General features: G+C 44.8%; 1 protein-coding gene and 1 pseudogene across 4 annotated transcripts in view; one reads left to right on the forward strand and one right to left on the reverse strand.

Moving 5' to 3' along the window:
- Positions 1 to 20,326, forward strand: part of EGFLAM (EGF like, fibronectin type III and laminin G domains) — a 198,078-nt gene that overhangs the window by 150,224 nt on the left and 27,528 nt on the right. For all 4 annotated transcript variants that reach the window (XM_031666120.1, XM_031666118.1, XM_031666121.1 and 1 more), the window contains exons 12-16: positions 1,096 to 1,285; positions 7,961 to 8,086; positions 10,090 to 10,333; positions 14,251 to 14,362; positions 18,291 to 18,407. In XM_031666120.1, coding sequence (XP_031521980.1) covers positions 1,096 to 1,285; positions 7,961 to 8,086; positions 10,090 to 10,333; positions 14,251 to 14,362; positions 18,291 to 18,407 — 789 coding nt within the window. The remainder of the gene's footprint in view (positions 1 to 1,095; positions 1,286 to 7,960; positions 8,087 to 10,089; positions 10,334 to 14,250; positions 14,363 to 18,290; positions 18,408 to 20,326) is intronic.
- LOC110743436 lies at positions 12,969 to 13,470 on the reverse strand (annotated as a pseudogene).

Here is a 20,326-nt window from a genome sequence, read left to right on the forward strand (position 1 = left end):
ACACTCTGAACATTTTATAAGTTCTGGCAGTGTGCCTTTCCCTGACACCATTCCTTACCCTATAATGCAGATGAATGAGATATTTTGGTCATAAAAAAAAAGAATGACCAGGCTGAGTGTGGTGGCTCATGCCTGTAATCCCAGCACTTTGGGAGGCCAAGGTGGGTGGATCACAAGGTCAGGAGTTCAAGACCAGCCTGACCAACATGGTGAAACCCAGTCTCTACTAAAAATATAAAATTAGCTGGGTGTGGTGGCACATGCCTGTAATCCCAGCTACTCAGGAGGCTGAGGCAGGAGAATAGCTTGAACCTGGGAGGCGGAGGTTACAGCGAGCCAAGATGGCTCAGCCCCGGCAACAGAGCAAGACTCTGTCTCAAAAAAAAAAAAAAAAAAAAGGCCAAGGGTGACTTAATTTTGTCCCACCTAATCTTCAGCTCTGTATTTTGTAACCTTAAAACCTGCAATCCAGATTGTGGTTTGGTCTAAGATGGGAAATTTTCCTACCTCACTGTAACAACACTTAAAAAAAAAAAAGTCATATTCATAAGCAAATTTCAAAACACTTTGCATCATGATCTGTTTAGTAATTCCCCCCCCCCACCCCACCCGACCCCAGCAATGTTTCTCTCAGGATATAGTATAAAGGTGACTAGGACAATGAAAAGGTAATTATTAGCCCACTGTATACAAAATTAGTATTATCACCTTTGGAGGCACAGAATAGCCCTAAGATCCTTCCAAAGTACACAGTCAGCTGGTGTCAGGACTGGAAAGAGAACGTTTTTGTTGGATGCCTAGCATGGTTCACTGCCTGGTGGGTCAGGCGTGGCTCTGACCTCCCTTCCCTTCCCTTCTAGACATTCCAAAATCCTCCCTTCTGGAAGCACAGCCCTCTGAGAAACTCACTGAGTTCCCTACGGTAATCGTGGGTTTAATTTTCCAGTAAGGCAAGGTCTTAAAGATAAATACAGATGGAAGAAAACGCTGGAGCTGTCACTGACGTCTTAACCATGTCCCTCATAAAAATCTGGTGTGTTTTGGCTTTCGATTTTGTTTAGTGAGAGTATTCATGAGTGGTCATCTTTCTTAAAGGGCCAATACAGTAAAATTACTTTCCGGACACCTCTCTATCTTGGTGGCGCTCCCAGCGCTTACTGGTTGGTCAGAGCAACAGGGACAAACCGAGGCTTTCAAGGTTGTGTGCAGTCACTCGCTGTGAATGGGAGGAGAATCGACATGAGGCCCTGGCCCCTGGGAAAAGCACTCAGCGGGGCTGATGTGGGTAAGTGGCTGCCCAGTGGGTTGGGGTAGTCTTATGGGACATATGTCTTATGGGACTGCCTTTCTGGCTTGGCCCATGGAGGGAACAGCAACATTAGGTGCTACCCTGGGAAGCTGGTACCTGCAGAACGTCAGGAGAGAGGTGGGCCCCGGGGGTGAGGCTGGTGCTCTGCAGACATGCTGACTCTGCATCTGAACACCAAAATATGGTAACAGTATGGTGCACCAAACACTGGTTGTGTCTTGCTAGCAATTTGGGTCTCATCATGAAATATGGCATGGTCTTATTGGACAAAGCAATAAGCAATCCAGCCCATTTACCTTACCTCACCCAGTCCAGTGGAAGAGCTAACACAGTAATGTAAGAAGAGCTTTCATATACTCTCTGTTTCTTAAAGAAGTGGTCGAATTCTAATTCATGATCACAGTGCCAAACATTTTCTCATACACTCTCTCATTTACTTTCACACTAACTCTAAGAGGTAGAAATTATTATCATGCCCATTTTATAGATGAAGAAACTGGGGCTTGCAGAAGTTAAATAACTTATCGAAAGTAGCAGGCAGAGCTTGGCTTATTTTTAAAGCAATAAGGATGTTTATTCTATCACTGAAGGCAGCAGGTAGATAATTCCCAGGTTGGTTAATTCAGGGACTGTCTACTAGAGCTGCCATAACAAATACTGCAAACTGGGCGAGTTAAACATCAGAAATTAATTTTCTCACAGTTCTGGAGGCCGGAAGTCCCAGATCAAGGTGCTAGCCAATTTGGTTCCTGGGGAGGCCTCTCTCCTTGGCTTGCAGACAGCCACCTTCTCACTGTGTGCTCCAGGGATCTTTCCTCTGTGTGTGCACAGCCCTGGTATGTCTGTGTGTCCAAATATCCTCCTACAAGGACACCAGTCAGAGCGGATTAAGTCCCCACTCTTATGACCTCAATTAACCTGAAATACCTCCTTAAAGATACTATCTCCAAATACAGGGAGTTAGGACTTCAACTGTGAATTTGGGGGGAAAAACAGTTTAGTCCATAACAGGGTCTCTATGATATCAGGACTCTGGATCGATATCTCTAGGATACTCTCCTTTTCACTCACTACTCTAAGCATCACATCCTTATGACTTTGCCCTTGGCCAAGTCTCTTCCTTGAATCTCTTTTCCCTCCATCTCTAAAATGTTATTTTGAAAGAATGCACAGTGAACATCATAGTCTCATTGCCTAGATTCTACCGTTAACATTTTGCTGCATTTTCTTGACCACATTATCAATTCATCCCTCTCCCCATTCCTCAGTCAGAGGTAGGATTCAATCCTCATGACTCCTAGAACAGTTTTTTGTTTTGTTTGTTTTTCTTGTAGCTAATATTAGTTGAGCACCTACTTTAAGTAGGCACCATTCTAAATTACTTTGATCTTTCCAAGGTTATTATGAAGTGGGTGCTATCATTAGCCTTACTTTACGGATAAGAACCAATGGGGCTGGACGCGATGGCTCACGCCTGTCATCTCAGCACTTTGGGAGGCTGAGGCAGGCAAATCACCTGAGGTCATGAGTTGGAGACCAGCCTGGCCAACATGGTGAAACTCCGTCTCTACTAAAATACAAAAATTAGCTGGGCATGGTGTCACGCCTCTGTAATCCCAGCTACCCAGGAGGCTAAGGCAGGAGAATTGCCTGAACTCAGGAGGCAGAAGTTGCAATGAGCTGAGATTGTGCCACTACACTCCAGCTTGGGCAACAGAGTGAGATTCTGTCTTAAAAAACAAAACAAAACAAAACAAAACAAAAAACCAATGGCACGGAACAGTTAAGTAACTTGCCCAAGGTCACACAGCTAGTAAGTGGTAGAGCCTAATGTGACCTCAGCCATACTGGCACCAGGGACTACCCTCTTAACAAAATCAACTACATCAATGGCTACCAAATTGTTTCCCTCCACCTTGTTCACTCCTATAGGTGATGCCATTGTTATAACTATAAAAGATGCAGTTTACTTAACTAAAAACGTTTACCATCCATTGATTACTTGGTCAAAGTAAACAGGAAGCAGCAATGACTGAAACAATTGTTAAAGTTGTCACTATGGTAGGACAATGTCCCCAAAATCCGTTTTCTCTCTGTGATGATTCAGAACATAAGAACCAGCCATTCCATTAGGAATCACATGCCTTGTTTATGAGCCTGGACCCTGAAGGCAGATTGCCTGGATTTGAAAAATGTTTGCAACTCAGTCTCCCCATCTAGAAATAGGATCTACCTCATAAGATTATTTTGTTTACATGAGTTGTGGTGCATAAAAAGCACTTAGAATAGGGCTTTGCACATCGCAAACATTTCATAAATATTTCCTGTTATTAATATTATTATTCATATTCTAATCCTACCCATCAAACCAGCTATCATCTGTTTCTTCAGGGGAACAGCCCTGAATAAACCTGGCAGTCCTGAGATGGCATGGAAACCTCTGACAGGTAGTTCAGAGGTTGCAAAGTTGGGCAAGAACTGATTTCTGCCAGCTTTGTTAATTCCGACACAGTGTGATACCCGCTTCTCCAGCAGGTGGCACCAAAAAGACCTCGCCTGTGGGCTCCAGCTCCCTGGATACAGCTATTGGATTAGTGTACAGATTTCTCTATGTGAATGTTAATGGCACCTGTCAGCCATGTTGGTGTTTTACATTTCTTCCCATTTCATTTTCCCCAGGGTTATAAGAGTGGGGCTGGTTATCCTTCCTCAGCTTTCATGTTTGCTGTCCTTTGGGTTACTCCTCCTGAAATTCAAGTTTTCGTAAGTCAAACGCGGCCTCACCAGGGAGGTCATGGTTTCCCATCTGATATCTCTAACTTGGCATTGCCATCTTCAGCTGTGACTTTTTCTCTGCCCTCCCACTAAACCTGTTTTCATTCCCCAGAGGGGCCTTTCATTACTCAGTTCCTTCCACTTCATCTCCTGTCTTTCGTTAGACTGTTCCCAGCTCCTGTGCTCTCTGCAAGTCACATTCTACACTAGTTAGTCAGATATCTCAGCAAATTTTGCGTTCTCTGGTCCAGCTCTTGATTATTTCCATTCAGATTCTCAAACCTGTATTTCCACCGCTCATTTATGCCAATCCTGTCTTGGATATCCCCACTCTGCTGGAGCAGTCACAGAACCACTTCCTAGATTTGAGATTCAAGGGGTCTGTGGTGACCATGGGTCTCACCCTGGCTTACCAGCTGTTTTCCTCATTTCACTCAATAAATACTTCACTGAGCACCTGCTTAGTGCTTGTCACAGTGCTGGGTGCTGGAGATCAAGTAATGAACAAGGCAGGATCTGGCTCAGTCCTCATATGGTTACCATGAGGAGAGACCAAATTAATATAATAATCACACAGTGAAGGTGAAGTTACACCTTGGGTAAGTGTTATGAAGGAGAAGTGATGCTGCAATGGTGATGTTCAATAGGGAGGTTGTAGGGTTTGGGGGCCGGGGAAAGAGTTTCTCAGAAGAGGAAGTTAATATGAAGCAAGAGTAGAAGTGAAAATGTGGAGAAGGGAGAGAAGGACGTTCCAGGCGAGGGAAGGGCTTGTTCCAGGGAAGAGGAAGTAGGGGATGGGTGCCTTGATGTAGTTTGTGATCCCCTGAAAGCTCATTAGAAGGGGCTTTCAGGGATACATGTAGACCAGCTGAGGTCTATTGCAGTAGGTCACATGACAAATGACGGTTTAATCCAGGTGGTAGTGGCGGTAGAAACAGAGAGAGATCTGACAGATCATTAGGGGAAAAATAGGTGGGCCTGGGTTATGGATTGGGGGCTGGAGACAGGGAATTTTCTCCTAGTTCATAGTCTCTTTAAGGAACTCCACCCAATGATGTTCCACATTCTTTCCCCTCCTTAGAAGTCTTATTTCTCTTCTACCTCTTGCTTTCTTATCTAGCAGAAACCTACACAACAGCTGGCCTGTGGTAGGCGCTGGTGAAAGTGACTTTACATATTGATGATGAGGTCCGTGTATACATGACCTTGCCGCACCCACCTCTCCTCCCCATCACTCTGAGTTGAGAGTTTTCCCCCTAAAATGAACCTGTTCAGCTACACTCTGCACTCACCCTTCCTGGCTTCCCTGGGCCCTTGCTGCCAGGGTTCTCTCTTCTCAGTAGCCCAGGGGTTCTTAACCTTTCTTGCACTGCAGCCCCCTTTGGTGGTCTGGGGAAGCCCATGGACCTCTCTCTTCTCATAATGATGTTCTTAAATGGAGAAAAATAATATATGTAATATTATAAGGGGAAACAATTATACTGAAACTCAGCCCTATCACATATTTTTTGTTTTGCTTTTACGGTAATATATGTGCTCCTTTATAAAGCATTAAGGAACAAAATTATTTAATGGTGGGTGAAATAACTCCCATGACTTCAAAGTAGCAACAAGTATAAATGATACTTTGAAATATGTGCAATAAATGGAATGTGACAACAACTGTGAGGTCTATTGGTCACAAGTCACAAGAACTACTAATACTAGAAGTATCTTGCCTGCATTGAAAGTTGATGGAAATACATACCCAGCTCCAGGCAGAGGCTAGGCAAAATACAGATGCAATATTTTTTCCTTCTCGGTTCACAGAGCCGCTGCTGTGGCTTACTCACCTATGCTCAGGTTCTCTCCAGCTCACACAAGTGCCATGCCTTGTGTGACCCTGTACCCACACTGGTTTGGTTACTCTGGGAACCTCTCTCCCTTCTTTCAAGGCCTGATACCAGCACTGAGTATTTCCACAGTCATCTTAGACTTAAATCCAACCAAAGCAACCTCTCCCTTTGCTTTGCAGAAGTCAGGTCCTGTCCACAGCCACTCTTATTTCTTCCCTCCTGCACCATTCTTTTAGTCTTTCAAGCTACAAATATTGAGATTGTGCTGGAGGAATCTTCTTGCCCTTCGACCACTACAATGAATCTCTCATTTCTTCCTTCCTTGGATGTCTGATCCTTCACAGTCTCTCCATTTTCTTTGTGGCCACCCTGTTCACTCCCCTATAGGACTTCTTTCCTCTCCTCCACTCCTGTTACTCATCAGTCTGTCTTGCGTGCCATTCCCAGAGTACTCTTGCTGAAATGCTGCTTTCACCAAGTCAGCAACTGCATCTGGCTTTCGTGACCTCCCCTACCCTACCCCCACCTCTTACAAAATAGTTAAAATGCATAAGATTTGTAAAGTAATCCTTTTCTGTTCATCTAAAATAACATACAAGGACCCCGCTTCTTCCTGTGGATCCAGCCAAGCTCTGGGAAGGAATCACAACCCACAGAAATTGGCAGGGCTCAGGGACCTTTGAGAGTCTGGCTCTTTAAGATCGAAGTCAGCCAGCATCTCTGTGGAGACTGCGAATGCTGGGGGTGACATTCTTAGGGCTGTAGCTGGAGACCACTGGCCATGTCTGCCTGAACATTCAGTAGCCACCAGCTGGAATTCATAGAGGCTAGCCCACCCCAGCTGGGGTGGCAAGCCATCTACACGGGCTTTAATTAAATTCTGTTAGCAGTCCCTGAAGTCAGTCTCCTCTCCTGGGTCTACCCTGGGTGCCTGGCCCTTACCCGTCCTCCCAGTGAGTCTTTATGAAAAGTCTGGACCAATTCAAGGAGGGAAGGGTGAGAGATTCATCCGGCCGAGATGACACACTCAGGCCAGGGGAGGCTTCTGCCCTCACAGGGTGGGCTACCAGCTCATGCAGAGGGAAGCCTTGACGACTGGGAGAGAGCACAGCTGGACCCTTCATTTCCAGGGGCACACCCTTCTACCTCCACCCCCAGAAAAAGTGTTTTGTACTCCCTCATCTGGTTCTGGGCCAGATGGTGGTCCATCTGTCTAACTGATTTCTTACACACAAAGAGAAAACACAAAGAAGCAGAAGAAAAACAGCCCATGGAAAGTCCATTTGTTTTCCTCTGATGACATGCACTTGAAAATGACAAAGGATACCCTTTCTGGATCTCTCTGATCTGTTTGGTGAAGAGAGCTCACTCATCGGATGTTAAGCCTTTCAGCCTTCTCACTGCAGGCCACCGTTCTGTCCCTCATCAGGGTGTAACTTTGGAAGTAGAAATAGGGATTCTGAAACCCATGTGCCAACGTATTGTGGGGCCCTCTCTGCTCCCTACCCCAGACAGAGGAGTTGACAATCCCGGTGAGTTAATCTGCTTAGATGTGGCTAGGTAACTCCTTCCGTGCCTACCTTGCTTGTCTCAACTTTGAACCAACAAGGCAGCAGCACTTAAGCTAATTGGGGTCATGCAATTTAGAACGCTTTTAACATAAATACCCTGTTGACGTTGGAGGGATTGAAATATGCTCTTGTGGGAGCAACAGAGAGATGAATTAAAGCAGAAACAGCTCAGGCATCCCAGTTAGTGGTCATAAAATTGCCCAGAAATATATTATTTGATTCATTGTGTCCATCATGTTTTTTAAAGTCTCTATGGCTCTTCGTACAGGACAAACCAAAATCAAATTAAAATGAAGAGCAGGTTCCACTTATCCTGAAAGCCTGTTTGCAGTTGTGCAGAGCTGCAAATCAACAGGAGTAAGAACTAAACTGTATTTATTCAGAACCATGAGCTGCTGGTGGGGTCAGTGCCACTGTGTTGGACTGGCACACATGGCGGATGGGCTTTGTAATTCTCATTCTGTATTTAGGGGAATGCAGCAGTGGAATCTGCGATGAGGCCTCGTGCGTCAATGGTGGCACCTGTACAGCAATCAAAGCCGACTCCTACATTTGCCTCTGTCCCCTTGGGTTTAAAGGTCGACACTGTGAAGACGGTGAGAAAGAAGCAAGTTGATGGTGGTTTCTATCTGCATGTTAATTTGTGTAGATGTACTTTATCATCAATGTAGGTTTTTTTTTTTTTTTTTTTTTTTTTTTTGAGACAAAGGCTCCCTATGTTACCCAGGCTGGAGTGCAGTGGCACATCTCGGCTCATTGCAACTTCTGCCTCCTGGGTTCAAGTGATTCTCTTCTGCCTCAGCCACCCGAGTAGCTGGGACTACAGGCGTGTGCCACCATGCCCAGCTAATTTTTGTATTTTTAGTAGAGACGGGGTTTCACCATGTTGGCCAGGCTGCCCCCAAACTCCTGGCCTCAAGTGATCCACCCGCCAGGCCTCATCAATGTACTTTTAACAAAGCTAACGAAGCCCTTTCATTTTTATGGGATCAACATTGCTTTGTTGCGAGAGATGGGGGAAACTTTTTTTAACCAGGTTGGAGTGTCTGACTGCCAAAATTTGTTTAGTAAAGATAACTCACTCATCTGATGTTGAGCCTTTCAGCACTTCTTACTGCAGGGCACCTTCCATCCCTCAGCCGAACATATGTTCATTTCAAGATGCTAAGAATGAGTAGGCTCCTCTTGGCCCTTGAGTAACTTTTTTTTTTTTTTTTGAGATGGAGTCCCGCTCTGTCACCCAGGCTGGAGTGCAGTGGCACGATGTCAGCTCACTGCAAGCTCCGCTTCCCGGGTTCACACCATTCTCCTGCCTCTACCTCCCAAGTAAAAGCATGTATTGGTATGGTTTGTATCAGACTGAATTCAAAGCATTTAAAGCTCATGCTCATGCTCTTTAGAATATCTGTCAATTTCTGATAAAAGATTGGGAAGGTGGGGCCAGGCACGATGGCTCATGCCTGTAATCCCAGCACTTTGGGAGGCCGAGGTAGGCGAATCACGAGGCCAACGTGGTGAAACCCCGTCTCTACTAAAAATACAAAAATCAGCTGGGTGTGGTGGTGCATGGCTGTAATCCAAGCTACTTGAGAGGCTGAGGCAGGAGAATTGCTGGAACCCAGAAGGCGGAGGTTGCAGTGAGCCAAAATCGCGCCACTGTACTACAGTCTGGATGACAGAGCGAGACTCCGCCTTCGGAAAAAAAATGGATTGGGAAGGTAGACACAGAAACATTAGCAATGTGATGGGACAAAATTAACCTTTATTTGTACTGTTCTACTAAATTATTCCACACTTTAATACTGTATGTACAGAGAGTATGTAAATATACATACATGCACACACTATGTATATAAACATGGAAACACACATACACACAAATACACATATGTGTGCACATACACGCAAATAATAACAAAAAATTTCAAAGATTTTGGAAAATCATGGAGGGTTCCAAAAATGATTTTGGAAAATCATTTTTGCTGAATTCTAAAATTAAAATAAAAAGAAAATAAAACTGAGGCTAAGATCACAAAACTAGCCAAATTCTTCCCTAATTCAGATTTGGACCTAAGATACCATGCTGGGGAAAACGTTTGTAATCTCAAATCTCATGTCACCTAAAAGAGGGCATATGAGTCAGGGTAAGCCAATGCTGTTACATACCATCTCATATTTCAGAAGCCTTACTAGTCAAGGCTGGTTCTTGCTCATATTACAAAATCACTGCAGGTCAGAGACAGTGGTGAGAGAGGGCGTTTTGCTCCACACAGTTATATAGGGACACAGTTTCCTTCCATCTAATGGCTCTTCTAGGACCTTAGAGTCCTCCACTGATACCTGCATCCTGCCAGCACACAAGAGGAGAGGAGGAGCATGGAGGATGGAGGGAAGTTTTAGGGGCCACACCTAGGGTTCTCTATGATTCTTTCACCCATATTCTACCGGCCAGAATTCAGTCACACCAGCAACCTAACTGCAGGGCCGCTGGGAATTATAGTTTAGGTCTGTACCCCGGAGGAAAAGAACACAGCTGTGGGTGCACATCTGGCCAGTTTCTGCCACAGATTGATTTCTAACACCGTGCTTGTTTTTTCAGCTTTCATCTTGACCATTCCTCAATTCAGAGAGTCTCTGAGATCCTACGCTGCAACTCCCTGGCCACTGGAGCCCCAGCATTACCTTTCCTTCACGGAGTTTGAGATCACATTTCGGCCAGACTCAGGAGATGGTGTTCTCCTGTACAGCCATGACACAGGCAGCAAAGACTTCCTGTCCATCAACATGGCAGGGGGCTACGTGGAGTTCCGCTTTGACTGTGGCTCTGGGACCGGTGTTCTCAGGTGAGGGCTGAAACCTTCTGGGACCCTTTCCCTTAAAAAGGCAAATAGTAACCGCTTCCGAAAAAAACCCAAATTGCCATTCAACAGCTCACACTCGTCCTGTCTTCTCTACATGCTTATCTTCTGAAACTCGTGCTGACTTGTCCTGCTTCAGGCAGACGACAGGCTTCCCATAGAGAGTACTCTCCTTCCCACAAGGCTTCCTTTTCTCAAGTAACTCCCCAACAGGTGCAATTCTATGCTTCAAACTACGGAAAATGGACTTGCTTCAGGTGGAGGTAAACTGCCTCCATTTCCACCTAAAGTTATGCCACGTCATCCGCAGAAACTTGACAAACTGTAACTAATCAGCATCTTATACAGAGCGTCACACGATGGGCATCCAGCAAATACATGTCAACTAGTAAAAAAGTATTAATATTTTTGAACAAAAGTGTCCTTGATGACCTCACTCTAAATTTTCACTTTCCTCTTGAACTATTTCTTTAATGGAAACTGACAGTGAATCATCAGCAATGCAAAGACCCGTTCCCTAAGCAGTATGCTCAAGAAAGATGTGCGATGAGTGGTTTCAATAGCATAGCAGGAAATGGCTGCTTCTGCAGTACTTGCTGGTATTTGCAGAACTGGTCTGAGTAGTCAAAACTTTCCTACTGTTATCCAGTTTGTGCTATTAAATTACTTAGCAGGTGGATTGTTCCTTGGAGCCTGTAGTTTGTAGATGCAGATGCTTTTATTTATGTCTCCCATCTTTTTATTGCGTTGATGGTAGTTTTAACCTTCAAGCCGGAGGGGCCACTAATCGAATGCAGACATACTTCTTGTTCCTACGTTTGTCTAATGCTTCTCTTTTGAAACTCACTAGAATGTTTTGCTCCATGGTGCCCTGTAACATGATATCAGTTAGTCTGTTGTTTCAAAGAATGTTGCAAACTGTTTTCCATCACTCTTCATATTGCTAGACTGTCACGTTTAAAAAGAGTATGTGGGTGAGATGCTAAAACTTATGCATTGCCCTTAACTACTGATCATTTTTCCTGGCTGATAGAAAATGCTCACTGCATTAGGTTTTAACAGTTCTTAAAAAGGATGGTTTGTTTTTGTCCTTGTGGCTGAATTCCTGCACATCAGTGACACCTTCCCCCTAGGGGAATGGATAAATATTGTTGTACCTCTGGTTATGCAAAAACATTCTATATTTCAAGACAACTTTGGTGGGGATTTAATTGATTCAATTTACATATGATTATGCAAAATAGCCTAAGCAATTCACTTAGAACTGTATGTCAGGTTGACAAAGGAAGACACCTTGAATATCACCTTGCACTTTTAAATGGTTTTCTTCCTGGATAAGGAAGGACCAGAAAGATCCAGGAGAGGGTCGGGGCTCATCAGCCCTCCTCCTGGACAGACTGCCCCCTCCACACTGCCTCTGTGCAGTGGCAGCTCCAGCTGTGGGGTCACGAGCACATGGAACCCTTAGAAGTCCAGCATTTCTCTCTTTCATAACTCTGTGCTTATTTTTGACACGAGGTGTTTAAAATTTTTTTTTTGTCCATTTATTAAGTTATTGTTTCACTGCCTATCAGGAAAGGCAACTGGAAAAAGAATTTTTCAGAATTAGGTGATGAAAATGAGGCAAGAGTTTCTAAGGGACAAACCACCATCTGCCCCCTTATCCCATCCCCTCCTGAGCGTAACCTAACGACAGTGATTACTCTTGGTGTTTCAGATGCCCCGTTGGAAGCTGTTTATTTTGAAAACCATTTCAAAGACTTCTTGCTTAATTAAGAAAATGCGGTGAAAACCCAAACTACAGGAAGTTGCAGAAGTGGCCAGATCATTTTAACTTTAGGAAAAGGATAAGACGGGCAAATTCATTATGAACTTGATTAAAAAATCACAACAATCGAAATGAGTTCTTGATGGCCGTGATCGATAAAAGGATGTTGAAGAAGGTGGCATATTGACAGCAAATGACCTCTGCAGTACAAAAACATGAAATGGCTCTGTTATGGAGATAGACCACTTAAAAGGGGCTGCTTATTTCTTTATTGCATATTGATTTAGCCAAGGTGATTAAATTCTAATTGCTAAGAACAAATCACAAAAGCATTTGCCAAAGCAAAAAAAAATCAAGCGAGGGGGTGGTGACCTTTCAATAATTGTGCCCATTGGTATTCCTCATGGTTTTCTAAAGATGATCCAGGACCATGAGATAATTGGGAAGTTCAGCGAGGGCCAGGAACTAGACATTGCTAGAAATACAAATGCAATAATGAGTCTCTTTCTGCACACCTCACTATAAAATGTAATGAGTAAAAGTTGCATAAATATCATTAAACTTTAAGCACTTCCACTTTGAATGAATAATTGAACTTTTAATGTAATTTTAATCATTTTTACAATATCAGAAAATATGGAATCTGTTTCCCTCCCAATATTTTATTATGAAAAATTTCAAACATATAGAAAAATTAGAAGAATTGTATGGTAAGCATCCTGATACCAAGCACCTATAGTCTGTAATTAACATTTTGCTATATTTGCCTCATCACATATCTAGCCATTGTTATATCTGTCCATCCATCCTTCTTATTTTTTAAAAAAAATTTTAATGACTGAAACAAAGCATCTAAAACTGCAACTTCTCAAAGAACCACTTGTTCTTGCCCATCTGTTCATCTCTTCAAACTTGACCTTGGCCTCCCATTGGGCCTTGTGTTTAAGACCAGGGTCTCTGAAGACGTCTTTATTGATAACAGTTTTGTCCAAGGGGATATCTGGTGGCTATAGGGGCGATCTGAGGTGCCATCATCAACGTTCTTCGTGATGACAGCTTTGCGTTGGAGTAGCGTCTGGCCAGGACCACCACCAGTTTTCTAGGTTTTACGAATGTGCCCTTTTCAACAGCAACTACTCAGGCCTACAGCAGAAAGGTCCTTCTTATTTTTTATGCATTTCAAAGTATGTTACAGACATTGGTACACTAAAGAATTGGCTTTTTACATCATAGCTCCTATAATTTTTCTCTTCTTCCAAGCTTGTGCACAATCATGACCATATTTTACCTTCACGCCACCTCTCATCTAGAAAACTTATATCACCAGACTCACTGAACCCCATTTCAGGCTCATTGTAAGGAATAAATAAAACAATAAATGCAATGCTCCTACTGTATGAAGGGGTCCAATAAGCAGTAACTAATCCTGCTGTTGTTACTAAGCAGTAATTAGTGTTTTCTTTTTATTGAATGGATTGGGGTGCCTAAGGTTAGCATTAGCTTCCTCATGGCTAGATTGACAAAAATGATCCATAACATGCTAACCCATGCTTGGTTTCCTTCTATGTTAGTCAGAGTTCTCCAGGGAAACAGAACCAATAGGCTATAAATAGACATGTAGAGAGATTTATCCTGAGGCGTTGGCTTGCATGATTATGGAGGCTGAGAAGTCCCATGGCCTGCCGTCTGCAAGCTGGCAGCCCAGGAAATTTAGTGGTGTATTTCCAGTCCAAGCCTGAAGGCCTGAGAACCAGAGAGCCCATGATGTCTGTCCTAGTCCAAGTCAAAGGCCCAAGTACCAAGAAGCTGATGATGTAAGTCTTGGTCCAAGTCTGAAGACCAAAGAACCAGCATCGAAGCTCAAGGTCAGAGAAGATGGATGTCCCAGCTCAAGAAGAGAGAGCACATCCCCACTCCTCTTCCTTTTTGTTCAGTTCAGAGCCTCTGCAGATTGCATGATGCTTGCCCAGGTTGATGAGGGCAGATCTTTACTAAGTCTCCTGATTCAGATGCTCATCTCTTCCAGAAACACACTCACAGACACACCCAGAAATAATGTTCTACCAGCTATCTGGGCATTCCTTATCCTAATCAACTTGATACATAAAATTAATATCACATCTTCCTTCCACAGGAGTGAAGATCCCCTCACCCTAGGCAACTGGCACGAGCTTCGTGTATCTCGCACAGCAAAGAATGGCATCTTACAGGTGGATAAGCAGAAGGTAGTGGAGGGAATGGCAGAGGTAAGAACAGCACACCTTTTCTCTTGATGGTGAGTGTGAGCCAGAGTACTGTTTTCTGCCTGTCTTGGTACAAAAGCAGCACAGTGTTGTGGTTAAGTACATGGACTTCAGTGCCTGTGTGAAAATCCCAGCTCCCCATTGGGCAAATTACTTAACTTTTCTATCGCTTAGCTATAAATGGGGATAATAATAGTATGGGCCTCGTAGAGTTGTTGTGAGGATTAAGTGAGTTGACACCCAATACGTTTAGCACTTACAAAATTGCCTTTCACCTCTTCACCTCCCACCTCCATCTTTGTTCTTATCAGCTGCACCAGGTAGTAGGTAAGAACACGGACTCTGGGGTAGGGCCCATGGTGCATGGAGGAGGCCTGACAAGAACCGGCTGTGAGTCCAGACCCCTGGGGCTCAAAATCTGGCTCAATTACTTACCAGTGGTATGAGCTCATACTGGTTACTTGACCTACCAAGATTGTTTTTCTTGTCTCAGCATTATCCTCTTATCAATGGGGATAATGGAGGTGATGATAATAGTGCCTACTTCACAGAGTTGTTGTGTGAATTAAAAGAATTATACATGTAAAAAACAGCAGTACCTGATGCCAGGTCAGCACTAAATAGCTTTACTTAGTAGTAGTAGCACTAGTAGTAGTAGTAGTAGTAGTAGTAGTAGTAGTAGTAGTAGTAGTGGTGGTGGTGGTGGTGGTGGTGGTGGTGGTAGTGAATAGTGTATGGTTATGGACTCAAGAGGATAGGATTTCTACTGAAGTTTATAACTTTCCTGCATGATTTTAATTCCAAGGTCATGTACAAAGAAAAATAACATTTTTAGGAGGAAGTCAGGGAGATTTGCTTTAAACTATAGCCTGCTAGGATTCTGCAAACACACACACAGTTTACAGTTCCTCAAAAATAGAGGGGACTTTAGATTTGCCAATATCTTACTTCCCACCAGTTTTCATTCTGTGCAAAGGAAGATTTGCAAAGGACATTGACAAATTTGGGTATACTAATAAGCAAATAGACTAGTAGAAAAAAGAAAAGGAAGGAAAAGGCACTTTTGCTGGGGAAAGAGGTACTTGGTTGGAGAGAGAAGAAAGAGGGTCTCATATGTCCAGAAGCCAGCCTGAGGGGCTGCTGCAGTGGGAGGACCAATTGGAACCACGGACTTCCTTGGGAATGAGGGGAATCCCAAATTGGGTTCTGTGTCAAGGGGTGGGCACCCTTCACACCTAGAAAATGCTCCATATATATCTGTGGAAGGCAGGAAGGGAGGGAGAGGGAAGAAAGGAAGGGATGAAGGGAAATTGATTTTAAATGGAGAACCGGAGTCACTTCTGGTGCAATCCAGAACATTCTAACAGCCGACTTTACTCCAAGACAGAATTAGAAGCTCACAAGAATGGACCTGGCTGTCTGTTGGTTTAATGATATAAATTCAATTGTATCTCTCTAGATCTTAGTTGCAAACATCTGTAAAACAGGAACAAAAGCTGAGGATGGGAATGTTTGTAAACAGTAGGGGCAGGGTCCATGACTATAAATAAGTTACTCTTCAGGACGCTGCATTTACTATTAGGATTTAAGAGATGACACATAGGTAAAAACCACACCTCAGAGTTTCTATCACTGCACATCAGCAAAAGAGCATGAAGCCAATATGGTGGCACCTGCACCCTCCATTTTGACTTTTTGACCTTTGGTGGCATGTGGGTGAATGGAGCTGACTGGAGTTTTAAAGCAAAAGAAAAGCAAAAGGAACCCACAGGAAGGTGTGGCTCTGGTGTGTGCATTGGAGGGACGTTCTGCTGAGTCTACTGTGAGCCAGGAGTGGGAAGGCCAATGCCTGATCTCCATATGCTAAACCTTCATCAAGTCTTTTCCACAAGGAATTCTGTTCCCCTGCTGGCCATATCATGTTCGAAGTGTGACCGACAGGGCAGTGGTCTTAGAGCTCAGAGACAGATGAGGGCAGGGGTTAGAGTACACTCTGAGGGGCTAACCCAGGACCTAAGCACCCAAGAGCCTGTGTGCAGACTAAACCTGACCACCAGGCTGCTCAGTTGGCAGCACTGAGAAATATCAGCGGCCTGGGCTTGGGTCTGACTATGCAAGATGCATGAAAGAGCAGTGCTTCTGAGACTTTCAGGAAACTCCAGCCTGGAGGTTTGCTCAGCTTTGCAAACTGCTTCCAGCCAAGCCAAAGTGTAGGATCCAGACATAAAACCCCTCACTGCAGAGCAGGCCTGGCTTTGGTGGGGTCTGTTTGCTTCTCTCCTGCGGTCCCCCTTGGGCATGGCAGCTGCAGCCCTTCCACTTGTCAGCAGGAGGGTGTTGGACGAGGATTTTGATGAGCAGCCAAAAGGAACTGCTCCTCACTCCACGAGGCCCCGCCGCTGGACACAGACATAATGCAGGTTTTTTTCCTAGCAGCCAGCTGCTCTGAAACCTCCTTTACCCTGTGTCCTTCCTCCTTTCCTCTCTCCATCTTATTTTAGCTTTTGGATAAGAGCAATGACAAGAGAAAGATGCCTGTGGGTTTGTGGTGACAGTTCCTGACTGGTTCAGTATTCTTCTGGGCCACAAGAATTCCTGAAAGCCTTTGTGCTTCTTTGATAACCTCCTAGTTAAGTAAGAACCCTCAAATCTGCCTGAAGGCTATTGACAGAAGGCACTTCGGTCAATTAATCTAATTGAAATTTCCCTGGGCTACCTGGCTGGACCCAGCCACTGTGGGTGCTCCCTAAGATAAACAGAGCCTCCTCCTCCATGGCTCGCCTGTCTCGTCTTCTCTACCCTTGACATGACCCCAGATCCATTCTCCTCCTTCTGGCCAATGATCTTCCAAAGCACAGACCTCTCTCTCCTGCTTAAATCTCACTGTTTTTTGGGGTAAAGTTCATGCTCCTAATGTGGCGTATAAGGCCCTGCATCCTCTGGCCCCTTCTTGCCTGTGCCTTATACTCACATTCTCTCTAAGCCCCAGTGTCTTCCAGTTTCTACAATATTAACTCTTCCTTGACCACCTCCCCCACTCCCTGTGTCTAGGGTAGGATGTGAGACTCCCTTGTCCAGCACCCCGGTGCACCCATAGCCACCTGTACAGTTCTTCCCAGTGCTGATCTCACCTGCTCTTTCACTTGTCTGTATTCCCTACTTGCGTAAACCCCTGCAGGGCAGGGGCTGGGTCTTTCTTATTTTCTGCTGTTTGTCCAGCACTTAACATAGTAGATGGGGCATATTATAGTAAGTGCCCGATAATATTTGTTAAATAAACGATCAAAGCTGCTAGTATTTGTATTTCTTTTATCGTAAATCAAAGGAAATAATAACTTAACATTATCTAAAGTGTGTTCATTCCCAGAGCTCTCAAATTTAAGGGTTTATTTCTCACTCATGACACATACCCACCAATGGTTAGCTGCAGCTCTAATCTGAGATCCGGGCTGCAGGAACAGAGGGAAGGAGAAAACGGCACGGTGAACTACTCTCTGGCTCTGAAAGCGTCTGCCCAGAAGTGATTCTTTTCTCTTCTGCTCATGTTTTATTGGCTATAGGAAGTCACACAAGCTCGTCTGAGCCAGCCGACAGGTTGGAGGCAATCTTCCTGTGGGGAGGGTACCTGTGACCAGTAGTGCAGTCTGCCACAGTCATCATGACATAGCTATGAGGTAGATACAATGACTCCCATTTTGCAGACAATGAAACGAAGTCTCAGAGACATGAAGACTTTCACCAACTTGCAGGCAGGTGGTAAGTAGCAATGAGAAGCACTGTGAGAGTGAAGCCCACGTGTAGACAGATTGTCGTGTGGGGCTTGAGGCTCTGTCTACCATTTTGTTCCACAACAGGGGACCGAAGACCCATTTGATCATTTTGAACATCTGTTTTAAAGTTATACCGTGCTTTGTTTTTAATCTCTTGGCAGGGAGGCTTCACACAGATTAAGTGCAACGCAGACATTTTTGTTGGCGGAGTCCCCAATTATGATGATGTGAAGAAGAATTCAGGTGTCCTGAAGCCTTTCAGCGGGAGCATCCAGAAGGTACAGGCATCTCTTCCTCGTGTTTACTGGGCCACCCAGCCTGTGGACAATGAAAGTGAGGGTTGCGATCAGTGTCATCTGCTGCACCCAAGAAAGACACTTTGAGAAAGTTTTCACATTTTTCAGATTTTAGATTTTAATGCCCACAGCGTGGCTTTCCAACCTCACTTTCTTATAACATCTGCTCCTGGGTCTATGCCCAGCAGACATTCCATGAATGCTACTTGGTGATGATGAATTTTTACAGCAAATCTACCAAACTATATTAGGACTGCTGAGGGAGTGAAATGGCATCAGGTGTCTGCAGATACTTCCACAGTAGGGAAGGAAGTGGATGGAGGTGAATAGCAACCTTGGCTCCGCGCTTCTCTTTGGCGGTACTTTGCAGTTTGCTCAACGTTAGAGCCAGTGCTCATCCCCACCCCCACACTTTAGCAGTTGGTGTTCATTGATCATGTAACCAAGCTCTTAAGAGCATCAAGAGTTTTTCCCTAGAAGGTTCAGGAAAAAAAAAAAATTCAGTAAAAGATACTGACTCCCCTGCTTCCCTGCTCTCTGTCTTTTTTTTTTTTTTAAGACCGAATCTCACTCTGTCGCCCAGGCTGGAATGCAGTGGCGTGATCTCGGCTCACTGCAACCTCCACCTCCTGGGTTCAGGAGATTCTCCTGCCTCAGCCTCCCGAATAGCTGGGATTATAGGCGCCTGCCACCACGTCTGGCTAATTTTTGTATTTTTAGCAGAGACAGGGTTTCACCATGTTGGCCAGGCTGGTCTCAAACTCCTGACCTTGTGATCTGCCCACCTTGGCCTCCCAAAGTGCTGGGATTACAGGCGTGAGCCACTGCTTCTGGCCTGCTCTCTGTCTTTTATTCCTTCTCATGGGGCTGCCCATGATCTCTGTGGTTATGAAGACACGCTCTGTCTACAACAGACCTGCTTGACCCCCCAGCCCAGGCGGGCAGAACCACTGAACACTGGGAGAACAAGGATCTAAAGAAAAGCATGTTTAGTTCCTGGACATTAGCTTCATCCTGTTTTCCTTTCGTGGCCAATGGTGGCTAAAGGATCCTGATGGAGCATGAGGGAGGCTAAGGTGAAGGAGGAATGATGAAAGAGTCCCTCCTCTCACTGAAAAGGACCCCTGGGGCTGTGGCCATCTTATCTCCCATCGCAGTGTCAGGCCCAGTCAACATTTGCTGACAGTCATGTGTCTCCCTTTGTTGCTGAACTTTGAGGTGTGTGATACCTTAGTTCAGACCATTCTCCCCCATGAGTGGGATTGGCCATGCTTAACCAGGTGTTTCAAATTCTCACCTAGGAAACAAGCTGGGATGCCAAGACATTATCCATCCTCTGCCCGCTCTTCTCAGGCTGTGCCCTCCCTTTCACCCGGTACACACAACCCTCTCCCTATCTCCTGCTAGAAGGACCGCCCTCTCCTGCCTGATTCACGGGCTTGGCCGTGTGCTGTAGTGAACAGTGCTGTTCTTGGCTTGTCTCAGCACATATTATGCAGTCTCTTGGTCCTTCACTTGCAGCATGAAAGGAGGAGATTGTAGAAGGATCCTGCCTACTTTCTAGCAGCTTCTCAGATTCAGGACTGGGGAAAAGTTTCTCTCAACTCTCCCAGTGCTCTCCAAGGGCCAGGCAAGCCTTTGGAAGCTTAGATTCATGGCAGGAAGTGCCATTGCTAACCTCTTATAACCCTGGGCAGTGGGGGTTCCCCTGGGAGGCGTTCTTTCTGTCTCCAAGTTCTGCAAAGCCAGCAATAGTTCAAAGTAAATCCATATTCTGAATCAAGGGCTGGTAATGTTGGATCCATTTATTGGGGACTGGGGTACCAGGTAGCCCTTCCTCATAATTTATCAGTTTCACTAGAGTCACATTACAGGGCAGAAGGTGCAAGGGAGCTCTTGAG

Source organism: Papio anubis, chromosome 5 (assembly GCF_008728515.1).
Source record: "Papio anubis isolate 15944 chromosome 5, Panubis1.0, whole genome shotgun sequence".
Taxonomy (NCBI): Eukaryota; Metazoa; Chordata; class Mammalia; order Primates; family Cercopithecidae; genus Papio; species Papio anubis.